At 40.3% G+C, this 15,154-nt stretch overlaps 1 protein-coding gene across 5 annotated transcripts in view; it reads left to right on the forward strand.

The window, feature by feature from the left end:
• lrp8 (low density lipoprotein receptor-related protein 8, apolipoprotein e receptor) overlaps positions 1-15,154 on the forward strand; it is a 169,498-nt gene that overhangs the window by 115,115 nt on the left and 39,229 nt on the right. For all 5 annotated transcript variants that reach the window (XM_026146703.1, XM_026146706.1, XM_026146704.1 and 2 more), the window contains exons 5-8: positions 7,567-7,941; positions 10,858-10,980; positions 12,140-12,259; positions 14,468-14,587. In XM_026146703.1, coding sequence (XP_026002488.1) covers positions 7,567-7,941; positions 10,858-10,980; positions 12,140-12,259; positions 14,468-14,587 — 738 coding nt within the window. The remainder of the gene's footprint in view (positions 1-7,566; positions 7,942-10,857; positions 10,981-12,139; positions 12,260-14,467; positions 14,588-15,154) is intronic.

The following is a 15,154-nucleotide window of genomic DNA, read 5'->3' on the forward strand; positions in this document are numbered from 1 at the left end:
ATGTTTGATTTGGTGGATTATTACACCACCTGGTTTTGGGTCTCCTCGTGGAACTTAGTCTGACTACACTACAGAACCTCTGTGTTTGTTTTCAATATAGCTGTATTTAAACATGTAACATTTTTGTCCAATTACTGGAGAAATCTTAAGCTGAAAGGAAAACTTTTTAATTAAAGTGTACCATCAAGTCAATTCCTGGAATATTGATCTGGTCAGTCAAGTAGAATTGGGAGGTTGTTAATTCAGCTATTTTGGTGTTAATGAAATTAACAACAGATGCACCAGAGGGGCAACAATGAGACACACTAGGTGGAGGCTAATAGCAGCTTTCCCTCCTCATCTTTTCAGACTGTTTTTTCGCTAGTAGGGTCAATGCTACTACTGATACCCTACAGAGGTTGCACAGGTAGTTCAACTCCTCCAGCATGGGACATCAATACTTGTCAGTGCCAGGTTTGCTATGTCAAACTCAAACTTGGTAAGGTTTTCAATTTAGCAATTGGGATGCACTTCATACTGTCCAGGAGCTCAGTGATATCCTGGTCCAGATCGGGGAGGAGATGCCCCAGGACACCATCAGCATTTTATGATAGTTTTGAATACTTGGACATAACGAACTTCAGTTAGCTTAACAGCAATTATATAGTACCTAACGGCAGGAGCTAGTAAACATATCTGTATCTAGGAAACATACAAATAGTCAGCAGTTTATTATTATTTTGGTTTATTAATTAGCTCTTTCCCTCACATTGAGCGGTGCAGAATGTAAAATACTTATGTTCAATTTTGATTGCATTAAACTATTACATGAGAAGCAACTGAAAAGCACTCTTATGATTCTTTCCCCCATTTCCAGGGGTGTAACATTTACACTCTAGACTTAAAGTGCTGAACATTTATGCAAACTTCTGCAACCACTGTGCGAAGAACTTTCTGAAGAATATTTGATTTCTGTTGGAGAAAGATGAGTCAAAAATTTAGAATACATTTTGGTCTATAATATATCATTCCATGATTTCTTTTTTTAACTCCAATTACTTAATTTGTACTATGCTTTCATTTCAAAGTGCAAGGAGACATTAAACTGCGTAATTTAAAATTATGATCAAAAGCTGCCTCTCCCTCTGTCTACTTCTCAGTGTTTAGATTCAGAGTGGCATCAGGTTAACGTTTCAAAATGCCGGTGACACGCAGCCATGTTGTTGCAGGGCGATGCTGGGAAGTCGACGCCTCTGGCTTGTTCTTTCTCTGACAGTTTGCTGTTTTAATGATTCCAAGGGTAATGTTCCCTGACACACAGCAAATGGTACATTAGGTACCTGTTCTCAGAAATGTTCTCACACAATGTTTGAAGATATTTCTTGAATGCTTTTAAGTTGTGGAGAGCAAGAAAACTGTGAAATTCGTGAATTTTCTTATTGGTGGGCCAAACCCCCCCCCCCCCCCCCCCCCCCCAAAAAAAAAACAAAAAAAACAGAGGTCATGTAATTCCACACTGATTTTAACTTTTAATACTGTACTTTCTCCTGAGCTCCAGTAAAAGTAGGTCAGATATGTCAGTGAGAGATGGAGGGAGAGCTCTTTTGCTCTCTCTTGGTGTCATTTGTACAAATATGGTAAGTATAGTGTGCGATGCATTACCATCACTCCTCTGCGGTCCCTTTATTATAAAGCACCGTTTCTTTGAAAAGGGCATTTGCTTTTTTTTTTTCCTGAGTATATGACATTTGCCTTTGTTTTGGTGAGGGGGATTCCTGCTTTTGCAGGTTAGGTTTTCAGCAGTGAAGACTGTAGGCAAAGTGACAGTTCATGCAACATCGGTCCAAAGTCCAAAGCAGAGATTACATTTTGGACCTATCAAAATGCTTTTCTGATGTTGGATAAGAATGCCTTTGTTTTAGTTTCATCTGCACTTTCTAACTTTTTAATAAATATTGAATAATTAAGCCAAAAAAAAAAAATCCTGCTGTTTGAGGTTTTTTGTTGTTGTTTTTTGCTCCCCTAGCATCAATCCTCATGAATATAGATGGCAGTTTGTTTACAATTACCCTCGTGTATCTGATGGTACAAGGTATGCTTGAATTGACACGGATGTGTTTTTTTTATTGACGCTCTCGTGTGAAAGATAAGCCATACATATTGATATTCCATAGAGAAGATGATCATGTTGCTTGTCTTCTATACGGCCCATTAAGTCTGCTCAGTGTTAAAATGCTTTCAGGTGTTGCTGTTTTCTTCTTTTTTTGTTCCAGCAGAGCTGCAGTTTAGTTAAATGCAGCATTTTACACATCACTGCGAAGTAAATATTTTATCTCCATTTCTGGTTGTTAGGAGCTGATCTGTGATCTTAAGCTTGCTTTACTGCTAGTGCACCTGGTGAACTGAAGTGATCAGACAAATGTACGTATGTGGACAAGATCGTGTGTATGTGTGCGTGCACGTATGTGCATACACACCGCGGCTCAGTGCCTGACATGTTAGACCACAGTCTGATTGGATTCCTCGCTCCAGAAACATTAAACTCACTGACTCGTGGACAAAAGCTGAGAGGTGTGTGTGTGTGTGTGTGTGTGTGTGTGTGTGTGTGTGTGTGTGTGTGTGTGTGTGTGTGTGTGTGTGTGTGTGTGTGTGTGTGTGTGTGTGCCCAATATTTTTTTGGGCTCTTTTATTGTCCATTTGTATATTTGTGGCTGTTTGTGTTTTATTAAAGATTCTTTATCTTTTAATCTCTGCGTGTGCGTGTATGCATAGCTGTTTGCTATGTTCTGCTCCATGCTGAAAGAGAGTTCAGTTGTCCTTTAGATCAAGGTCAACGAGCTGTGCCCTATCTTATTGGTTCATCTATTAGCTGTTAACTGGTGGGTCTATGGATGGATGGAGTAAAAGCTTTGACCCCATGTTAAGCACAGTCACCTACAGGGGAAAGTAACCGTCAAGATGGAATTGAGTACAGCTTACTGATTACCTTTTTAAAATTGTAATTGGTCCACTAATCTGTTGGATGGGTGTGTTTAATTAACAGTCAGGAGTCTTAACTCTTTCAGACTACAACATCCAATATTTCTATTCTCAGATCTATCAGTGTATCCATTTCTAAGGGTTCGTTTAAGCCTGAATGAATGCAGAGGCCACCAACAGTAATCAACCAAAGACCAAAGTGATTTTGGGAATTTATCAAGTTTTAAAACTGACAGCAATCTATAGTTTTCATCTGATGTCCGAGCTACCGGGACACACCCACCTGGTGGGCAAAAACAGTACTGAGGTCTTCTGCTCTGCTATCGGGTACAATAATCACCGGGTACACTAATCTTTGAGATTATGGCACCAACATGTGAGCACGCCTCTCCTAACCCTGCCTCCCAGTCCCTGCTTCTCCGCAGAAACCCAGACTGTCTGTGTCGGCTCATTTCAGCTGTAGATCAGCTTTTTGTAATGACACAATTTATGTGACAAATTAATTAGAATACCAAAATTTTTCTGGTGTTACATTGTAAAACTCATTGCAAAATGTCTCTTCATATCTTCACTTTTCTCCCATTGATAGATTATCTAAGTAGTCTTGGCCCAACACAGGTAAACAAAACAACACTTTTGTCCTGCAGTAATACCAACGTCCAGCGTCGGACGTCAGGATGGAGTAACGTGTTTTGCCTGCTAGGTTAGTAAGTTAATCACTACCATTTTTTTTGTTTTTGAAAATTTGCTTCATGCAAAGAACACCAAAGCAAAACACTTCAAAAGGGTTGTTTAGAGCAACTCGTCAATGTTCCGTTGTGAATGTAGGATGCCTCGATATCTTATCATGTACTTCCAGCCTCGGTGGATGATGTTGAGATGAAAGCTCTGTGCAGGTCATACCGTCCTTCTTCCTTAATTATTATTATTCAAACTCGTCAGAGAAAGGCCGGCCAAAAGGTTCGAACTTTTAGTCTTGCTGTTATTGACAGCACTAATCACTGCATCACGCTGACACGGGCAAATATGGCTTTTCAGCATCAGCAAATTGTGTTAATTATAAGTGCAATAACTTTAAATTGTCATTCACAGAGTGGGCAGTCAGTGATGCAAAAAATAACAGTCTAAAGATCTCTGTAGGGTGTTCTTAGAGCTGGTTATGTGAAGCCAGAAGAAACAGAGATAGAACTGGGGTTATCTGAGACAAACCTGCTACTTTCTACTTCAGTAGTTTTGGTCATATTAGGCGACATTTTCACTTACAATTCCTGTGACCTAAGAGGCAAAAGAAAATGGCTTTGCAAGAGTCTAATTTTATAAGCTAATTTGTTTGAAGTGCTTTTAAGAACGCCTGTGTTTGAATACTTTAATTCCCTCTTTGGAAAGAACTGTGCACCTATTTAAAGGTTTGAAAGATGAAATTCTTTTTCTGTGTTAACTGGTGTGGTTTAAAAAAAGGAAAAGGGACAAAAATGGTTTTAATGTTACGCAGTGTCAATTTGGATCATTTGTGCTCTACCAATGTGGAATCCAAATATGACGTTATTGAATTTATGCGACTGATCATATCTATATACTCATTACATATGACCAACCCTGCCTAATGTACTGTTGGTCCTTCACATATTGACAGGGCTCCAAACTCCCTGAGGACTGGACTCCTTTGAAAATAACAGATTCATGGTTTATCACTTTTTTGAGGTGTGAGACACAAGAATGTCAGAGTCACTTGGGTGGCTGACTGTGAGAATAGGCTGTTTATTTTCTATATTTAATTTCCAGTTTATATCCCAGGCCCTGATATGCAGCAGTGCTGCCAGATAGTTATTGCTGCTTGTGTCGTACGGTACTGTGCAGAAGTCTTGAGCCACCTCCTAATAGTTTCCCTCCAAAGGTGCCATCACTCAAATAGCTATTGGCTAAAAACCTGGCACATTAGGGCATGGTGTGCAGTGCATCCTTAAAGACTTTGAGCAGATGAACAGTATTTGAATGTAATGTCTGACAGAAATGGGAAGAAATCTAGCAAAGACCTGACACGTGACCTAAGAAATGCATCCCGCCAAACTACTGTTCAAGAAGTCGTTAATAAGGATCAAAACAAGAATAAAAGAAGTAGTAGTAGTATTTTTGGTTCAAATCATCAATTACAAGAAAAATCTTTCCCCAGTAACTTTACTGTATAAAGAGCTAACATCGCCAAAATGTCAGGAGTAGTTAGTTACTACAAGAAGTGTTTGTGAACTAAAAATCAAGAATGTGGGATACTGTTTGTCCGTGATTTGGAGAGCCCAGCGCTGCTCCCAACACAGGGAAAACCAATTCTGCGGGGGAGACCTACCTCGGCACTTGTGCAGATGAAGCCAAAGGGAAGATATGCTTCACCATATTTTCTATTCTTTGGCTTAGAATGAAGTTGGTTTGGAAACATATTTGGCGATGCTTCATCTCCTGCTTTGCGTTTGTGTGGAAGCCCCGTCAAAAACCTGTCAATTATGCCAACAGCGTCCAAGCATCCTTTTTTTTCTCTTTCTTTTCATACCACGCCCCCCCTGCAATGGCTCTGCCCCACACTTTGGGAGCCTCTGATTTAAGCAATGTTTGATCATCTCGACAGAGAACAGAACAAATGGTAGCCAACTTCCACAGAGAAGCTTTGAATGTCCTTCAAGAAGCCTGGAGAACTGTTCCTGAAGGCTAATTAAAGAATTACAAGTAAAATTTACCCAAGAAAGTTCAGGTCATGTTGAAGAATAAAGGTGGTCAAAAACCAAATGTTGATTTTCAAACTTTTTAGAATTGTAGAAACTAAATGTTTGCCTTACTGTATTTTCAGATATGTTTGCACTTACAGAAAAACAAGGGGTAGCTCATATACACAGTGTACTTTAGGTGCGGGTGTATATTGCGACTCATTAGTCCTTACAAAATAGCTTCTATTGTTTTGATGTCACTTTAGCATCTAGGGAAAAATGCTAGGGAAAACCTAAACTTCATTATAGTGTTAAGACAAAAAAAACTGCCTACTTATTTTTGTAGTAGAAGGAAGAACTATTATGAGCCAACTGTGTCTTTTGTCATTCAGTCTCCCAGTGGGAACCATACTAACAAGCTTCTTATCCCAGCCTTTCTGTTTATATCCCACACACCTGGCTGACCAAGCCTTCTGCTATAATGATGGACTCTTTAGAGCATAAAAGGTGTTTAATCTAACTAGAAACACATAATCGTCCTCGGGGATCTAGCAAAAATCTGTTTGAAATGTTCATAAAGAAAGTGTGTCTCGCTGTTGATGCAGAAAGTTTGAAAACAGTCCGTTTGTAACTTTATGCATCTTGCGCAACCGTACTTTCTGCTGGGGTACTGCTGATGTTGTTTTTGTGCTCATGTTAATTACTTAGATCTGAGTGGGGATGATTAGCATGCTAGTAGTAATAGCTAACAGGGAATCCGATAGCCTATTATCATAATGAGTCCCTTTGGCGTACTGTGTGGGTTGGTAAAAAAAAAAGAGAGAGAGAAAATGAAGAAGTTATGCCGGTCGCCCAGAGAGGAGCGTTGCATCAGTGAAGTGGTTTGTTTTGATTTTCCCCCCCTTTTTTTGAGGAGATTATATGATTCAAATTGATTTGTCCACCCTGTCTGGAATTTGATAATGCCACAGCTGAAAGGAAACATAAGCACAGTAATATAAAACAACACCAACAGAACAACCACATCCACGCTGAAATACAACACATTAAAAGCTGAAATGGCATCATACTTTTCGTCGCAGGTCTTTAGTTACCAGCCTGGAAAAAATCTAAATGCAGACATGGACATGAATATTCATTCCTGACAGGTGTTTCTGTCCAAACATTCACACACATGTATAAACACACACACACTCTAGGAGTGACATTTCTACAGCTGTGCTCATCATACAGCCATCCATATACGCTGGACTTCTGCTGCCCTCGACCTCGTCCCATACATGGTCAGCAGCATCTTTATATGTTGAAAGTATTTGGAGTCTCTTGAGGTGGTGTTTACGTTTTTTAAATATTTCATCATTTATACTTTTTCTACAGGGCAAGTTTATGTTTTCTTCCTGGTTCTTTATCCCTTCGCTTTGTTCTTGCACCTGCCGCATTTTGTCTTGTCAGACTTTCAAGGAAGCTGTGCTGGTATTCTTCAGCGCCACGCAACTGTCGACAGTTTGATCAATCTTTCCTTTTGATTCTTGCCAATCACTAAAAGCTCCAGGGCTAAAAAGGAAACTGTGGAACGACTCTCTTCTTGTTAACTCTAAATTTTAACATTAACATTACTACCATCTGTTGAGAAGGCGTAAAAAGACATATTGGTGTGCATATTCCCACCTCTGATTGGGTTTGATTAAATGCAGAGATAAGTTGAACTATAGCCGTCCTTTAACTCGTATTTCCCCTGATCTACTCCCACTCTGAATGGATGTTTCTTAATGACTTGAAAAATGGCTATTTACTAAAGATATTCTGTAATTATTAGACTGATATTAATTTGCTAAATATTACAGGTTATAATAATCAATGAGAATTAAATAAAATACATATACAATTATAATTTAATGTACTTTTCCTCCTGCAGATGGCAAGGCCTGCCCCTCCAAAGACTTCCAGTGTCGTAACGGGAAATGTGTGGCACCGATCTTTGTGTGTGACGGAGACGACGACTGCGGGGACGCCAGCGATGAGGAGAAATGTTCGGCTCCCACCTGTGGGCAGCATGAATTCCGCTGCAACGACTCGGAGTGCATCCCTGCCCTGTGGAGCTGTGACGGCGACCCCGACTGCAAGGACAAGTCAGACGAGTCCATGGAGCGCTGCAGCCGGAGGACGGAGCCCCAGAAACCCCGCTGTCTGGTGAGCGAGTTCCAGTGCGGGAGCGGCGAGTGTGTCCATTTGAACTGGAAGTGTGACGGCGACCCCGACTGCAAGGATAAATCAGATGAAGCAAACTGTCGTAAGTCAGCTTTTTTCTTTTTGCCACCATGTGCTCCCCCTGTGCCGTTCGCTTTATTGTTGTTCAAAGCAATTAGAAAACATAGGAACGAGTCACACCACTGGCATGCTCCTTAATCAAAACATCTTTTTAAATTATCTTTGATTATTCCATAACAACGGGCACAATTCAACTCTGATCAGTCTGAGGAGCGTGGTAGTGAAGTAACTGATCAGCCTAAAGAATCCAGTTTTATTAATTTTAGAAATTAGGATGAATGGATGAAGCTAATGCCAACTATCGCCTTTAATGAAAGTTACGGATGGATATCAAAAAGTAATCAGTTGTTTTGTAGAGCAGCAGCTTAAATGTACTGGAGGACTATGCTTTGAAGACCGGCTCTGCTCTGAACAAAGACTGTGTGACAAATGTGTCACCAAATGACTAAAGGAAGATCAATTCTAATTTTATCGTGACGATCCACAAATGTGTTGCCATGCAACCATGTGACCTGTGCAAGAAGAGACAAACCCATCTGAGCCTGTGTAAGGTGAAGGTCCTTCATCAAGCGTGACCCCCATGTGGTCTCCTCTTCACATGCCCACACACCACTTAGAGAGATGACAGCAACTTCACACATAAGACATGATACAAGCACAGTGCGCAGCCGCACGCGCAGCCAGGTGCAAGCTCTAACACACACATGCACCCACAATAATAAGGTGTTAGTACAAAAAATAAAGCAGAAATCACAGAGTACATGTTGTTTCAGTGTTTAGATCACGGCTTGCCCTTTATCACAGTACACACCCTCCTTATCCTTAAATTAATGGCTGCTGCACTCCAGACAGAATTACATGGGTCTGTGGAGTCGTCTTTTACGAGATTGGAATAATTATGTAGGTAAGCACTACACGATTGGCCACTTTTATGTGGTTATATTTTGACAACAATGTCTAAATCTGTGACATGGTCGAAACGTCACTCTAAAGCCTCGAATCTGCTTTCTGCAGGTATGCTAAAATCCACTCAGGTCTGAATGACACAAATTTCATTATCAGACTTTGAGCATCGATCTTTGAGGATGCCCGTGTGCCTGCCTGTGCGTGTTATTGTGCAGAGTTGTCTGTGGAGAATTGACACGAGTGTGCACCAACTATGCATGCACCACAAAAGACCTAAAGGAAATATATATAACAGGAAATGACTACTAACCCTTCATGTCTCCACAGCGGAGTATAATCATGACTTGTCTCAGCCATAAATGTAAATAAAAGTCAAACATGGACGATGATATGTCATGTATTGGTTTGAGAACTATGACCTTGATATTGGTGTTTCAATCAGACCCACTTTAGTCTCTTTGACTGGACCTGAGCATGTTTTAATGAGAGCTTTGACTTGATTAGCTAATGCTAACACCGGCTTTGTTTGGAAGTTCAGTGCATTATTCACTGAGTTATTAACTGCTAGCTTGGAGAATTGGAAGCTGAAAATAAAATTCACTAAACATGTAAACAGAACAGCCGACAGCTTAGAGTATATTTTATTAAAACAGACTATTTTCCTAAAATTATTAACGTAAATATCCTTGCTACCAACTGATATCTTTTCCAAAACATTTCAAACTGTTTGCTAACTGCCTAAAAAACATTTAAAAATAGACCAAAAATCTCTCTATTAACCAAAAAAAAAAAGGGAATCTGTCCTGGGTGTACCCTGCATCTCACCCCGTGATAGCTGGGATAGGCTGAAGCCCCCACAGCGACCGTGATAAGGTTAAGCAGAAGAGAATGGAGGGATGGCAATTTAAACGAGAACATAGAAGACAGCTTAGCACCGTTTCAGTGTAAATGAGGATTGTGACAATAACTGCATACTATACCTCCAGTTTGTTCTTTCCTCGTTCGCCTCGTTTCCATCAGGCTCTGCTCATTCCCACACACGCGCTCCTTACGTATCATTTGCCATCTTATTCGAAACATCTGTCTCAATAACCTCGAGCTTCTTCGCGGACACACCGAGACAAGCGACTGTGAGCAGAGTGACAGAAGGTTAATGGAAATGAGAAATGGTCACATCGTATCGCAACTTTCCTTCTTTCCGTCCTGTCAACGTTTCCGCAGATGGCAATCCATTATTATAACTATTCATCCCGGGGATTTATCATTATTAGCTGAGCTAACATCCCAATAATTTGGATGAAGGAATCGGCACATTTTGCGATGGTCCAGGCTTTAGCATGAACATCTGTTTGTCTTTATTTTATTTATTTTTTGTCTGAGTGTTTCAAAGTATGTCTCAGCTTCCCCTTTTCCTGGCATTCACATGTCCTGCTGCAAGCTTGCATTTAATTTTGCTCATTTAATAATGCCTCTGTGAGCCCGAAAACCCAAATGTGCCCAAACCGTTGTGTGTGGCTGTGTTAATACCATATTTCCTGATGCGAAGATTGTCTGCCGTGTGTTTTTTATCGGCTCCACAGTCATTGATCATGTCTGCCTCTGCTCCGTTGGCGGAGCCAGTCCAAAACACAACACATGAATAATTAAATAGCCAGTTAAAAAGACAAATGAGTTAAATAAACCGTCCCTCCACGTTAGAGCAAGCACAAATGTCTATATGCACATTTACATGCACACACCTTCTCAATAGGTCACTAGATGTGGGTTTGCTTCAGATGCTGGATGAATACATGAATGCTTTTCTTTTCGGCATAGCAGTTTATGAGGATTTATGCCCTATCAAGAGGTGCGTATGATAGATTAGAGCTGAATACTGGAATGCAATTTGAGAGGAAAAGGGCTGAATTTGACTTTGTGAACAATTTAAAATGCTCTGAATTTTCATTGTGGAACTTTATCATTGTCTTTTCGTGGATTAGACTAATGGGAATACTCAGCTAATTCTTAACTCTGTGTGTTTTGTGTTCCTCAGCACTGCTTACGTGCAGACCTGATGAGTTCCAGTGTGGCGATGGCTCCTGTATTCACGGCACCAAGCAGTGTAATAAAGTTCACGACTGTCCGGACTACAGTGATGAAGCAGGTTGTGTCAACGGTAAGCGTCTCGCGAGTACGGAAAAGGAGGACGGCCATGAAACAAGCAAACATCCCGATTATTATTAGAAGAACATATTGTTCTATTTTGTTTTCCTCCCAATAATGTTGGCTTTTCTTCTAAATGCAGAGTCAAAATTCCAGATTTTATTTAAAGTTTCAATTTATGTTTTCAGGACTTCTGCTTCTCGCTTCTGCCTCCTTTCTTTAACTTCATTTACTCAAAAAAAAAAGTGGCCAATTACAACTTTAATACTTTGAACTAGCTTCACAGGAGCTATAACGAAGAGTAGCACAGTTGGCCTCTCTGGTGAGTTCAGCCCCATGAGAAACTTTAATCAGAAAAATGTCCACCAAAAGATAGGCTTAGAGGCATGGGAGGATAAGAGGCTGTGAATCTCCACTGCCTTAAATCTCCCCTGTGTTCCCTCCACTTAAATCTCCTGAGTGGTCGAAGACGGAGGTGATGATTCAAAGAATTGCAAAGAAGCTACAGCGATATTTTTATTTACTGTAACAACTCAGCTGCGTATAACTTGCACAGAACAGATATGTAGCAGCTGAGTTGCTTCGTGCATTTAATAGGCACTGGATGTCACATCTGCTACTCTTCTACATTTTATTTAGCTTCTACTTTCAAGAGAGTTAAAGGGCCTCTTTGATGGGAGCTCAGCTGCCTCTGGCTCATCTGTAGTTCAAACCGTATAATGCATATGTTATCCATGAAGCCTTTCTCTTTTTTTGAGCTTGTGTTTACTATTAGTTACCATACATATGATATGTCTTTCTCAGTAAGCTTCCCTAATTAGAATAGCGACAAACATTTGTTAACCTCCACTTAACTCCCTGTAGCCTGTCTTATTTATAGAACTAAGCAATTTAATGATCAAGCTTTGCCTAAAGCTTCTCACTGAGAGTCAAGAGAGTCAACCTTTGGGCTAATTATCTCCACAGACCACAAGAAACATCGACAGCATTGCTTTGCTGACATTTACTGTATCTGCATTAGAATCTTGTACTCTACAAAATCTGACGCGCCAGAGGCTTTCATCACAGTAGGGTTGAATTATTGTGTTGCCAAACACTAATTTGGTGCTCAATGTGATTAAAACACTTGCTAAGAGTCTAGGCTTTTAAGTCATCTGATGTCTTCACTACAGTTACAAAATGCGACGGGCCCAAAAAGTTCCGCTGTAAGAACGGGGAGTGTATCGACAGCAGCAAGGTGTGCGATAACGTGAAAGACTGCAAGGACTGGTCAGATGAACCTGTGGAGTGTGGTAAGATTCTTCGTGTTTCTTTACACACACACACATTAATGTGAGAACATTAGCTTGTTCAAATGTGGGTGGTCACTCTTCTCTATGTAAAGGAGATTCATTTGATCAAGGCTGAGTAAATCAGGATATTTCTCAACTACCTTGTTATGATGAAAGACCCAAACGACTCTGCCCTCCGGTGCGATCTTAGCCGAGAGAGCGTGACACGACTATGTTACCCATAACGTAGATTATCCACAGAGATTATCCAAACAGCACAGATAATTACTGCTTCCTCAGCTTTGGTCACACATTTGACACCACAAGCAGTGCAGTTCATCCGCAATCAGATGTAAGCGGCTGAGAAAAGTATACTTATTAATAGAATCGTATCAAATTAATGAAACAAAGGGAATTGAAGCCTGAGATTTTACTTTATGTACACGTTAAAGTGTCTGAGGTTATTAAGAGACGCTGCACTTGACCCATAGCCTCTCTGAATTGGAGTGGGCTGGCATCTGTTGTGTCAGTATAAAATTATATGTGTGCGCACTGCCTTTGCATCCTCCTCTAACCTCACAGCTGATGGATATATTCAATTCGATTTTATTTTTACGGCGCAAAATCACAGCAACAGTCAAGGCTTTATATTGTAAGGTAGACCCTACAAATAATACATACAGATAAAAACCCAACAGTCATATGACCCCTTACGAGCAAGCACTTTGGCGACAGTGGGAAGGAAAACTGGAAGAAACCTCCGGCAGAACCTGGCTCAGGGAGGGGCGGCCATCTGCCGCGACCGGTTGGGGTGAGAGAAGAATCTGCCATGATTCCCATGATAAGAATTAAATATGATGATCTGTGAACTGGAAGTTAGCACACATCACAGCCAAGAAGATGGCGCTGAGTTAAGCCGAGCCTACACAGTAATATCACTTATTAGCAGTAATATAGCTTTATCTTATTTGTGAATGACATTGCCGGATTATTTTTGGTATTTAGTAAAACTCTGAATCTTACTCACTCATTCTGTGTATATGTGTGTCTATGTACATCGATCCACAAATTCATCCATAAATCGATGTGTATAGACACAGAAATATAAGAATTTTACTCCAACATTGCTGCAGACATCATCTCATACAGTTCAGTGTCTGTCTGGCGCTAGAATTAAGATGAAGAAAGAGTTTATTGGTATCTGAAAAGAACCTCCTGCCAGCCACCTGCATGTTTTACCCATGCTATAGTCATTATAGTTTATGTGATTTTCAAAGATTTTAACTAAACCTCAGTACAAACTATACAACATTACAAGAGAATAGAAATATGGATATGAGTGTCCACATACTTTGTTTTTTGTTTTCTAGTGCTTCTGCTACAACCTGCTTAAACTGCTTTAAGCAGGTTTTCATGTTTTTGCCTTATTTTAAACTAAAATAAGGCTGATACTCAGTTGCTGTTCCGTTCTACTATAAATTACCAGTCTAATTTTGATTAAATGCAAATCTGTGAAAGTCCATACTACTCTTTTCCTCTTCCTGTGAGTCTCCCTTAATGTCTTGCTGCCTCTCTTTTTCTATCTCTAGTAGTGTCTTAGTCTCACAGCAGTACCTGTAGCCTTGAAGCTTAAATCTTTAATGTAAACCGGTAATGAAGTACCAGCTTTAGCTTTCTGCAGAGATCCCTCTTCACTCCCTGGAGGGTAGTTGAAAGAAAAAAAGGGATAAATGGAGGCACAGAAACTGATACAAAAGGGAAAGGAAGGATGACTCAGTCCAATATGTTCTGTTAAAAGGAAAAAAAACCAGAGGAAATGGAGAGAATTGGATTAGAGGATGAAGGAGAGCACGTGCTTGTGTTACAATAGGCAATATAGTGCAGTAGCACCTGGGATAAGCAAAGGTTCCTGTTGGAAAATGGATCCGTTCCAGGAACTACTAGCTAAGACTACCGGTAGTAGAGCACACAAGAATCACACACAAACTTGAATTGTTGATGTATACAGACAGGACAAAAATATCTTTACTGGCAGGATGATTTAAACTGTCCATACAGACCAACCCGTGGGATTGTCTTCCTGTCCATCTTGTTCTTGTGTTGCCAAAGTTATTCTGTCTAAAAACCTGCTGGAATTTATTGGAACAATACTCAACTCTTTGTTTTATTTTTCACTGTTTCCTCTCTGCCATCCCTGCCCTTTCCTCTGCTGCCACTCTGTCTCTGCAGGCCTGAATGAGTGTGCAGACAACAACGGTGGCTGCTCCCACATCTGCAAGGACCAGAGAATTGGTTATGAGTGTGACTGCCCCTCTGGCTACAAACTCCTGGATAAAAAGACGTGTGGAGGTAAAGAGAAAAAAAAGTGCAGCAGAGCTCCTCATACCTTGGTCCAGAGAAGCACGACCAAAGGGCAGTGACATTAATCAGCTGAACTTTATCTGTGCTATTCTGTGGTTGTTTTGTTCGAGGGTACTTTTAACTATGGCCATTTTCAGGTCCAAGGAAAACATTAACATGATTCATTAAACACTGCTGTTTAAGATTAGTTGCATTTGCTTTACCCGGTTGAGACAAAAATCTACCGGTAGTATGATAACTAACTTAAATGCAAAAAATGGGGTTAGCACTCTGGAGTAAACTGCCTCATCTAAAGCTTGTCTTTTATGCATGTTGCAAGTTATTAGTTGCATGCAGACATTCTGGATTTGGGAGCATGAATAAGTTATTTTAACAACCAGTCTCCTTAGCGAGGTTGCCAGGTCCAGAATGTAAGATGAGGCATTTGTAAAATGTTGGGATGCTGATGATCAGAAAGTGTTCCACCATAAAAAACAGATAAATGATGTACAGAAGAACAAAACAACAAAACATCAGTTCACAAAAACTGCTACTCCCTATTCAGTACTAATTACA

This window comes from Astatotilapia calliptera, chromosome 17 (genome assembly GCF_900246225.1).
Source record: "Astatotilapia calliptera chromosome 17, fAstCal1.2, whole genome shotgun sequence".
NCBI lineage: Eukaryota > Metazoa > Chordata > Actinopteri > Cichliformes > Cichlidae > Astatotilapia > Astatotilapia calliptera.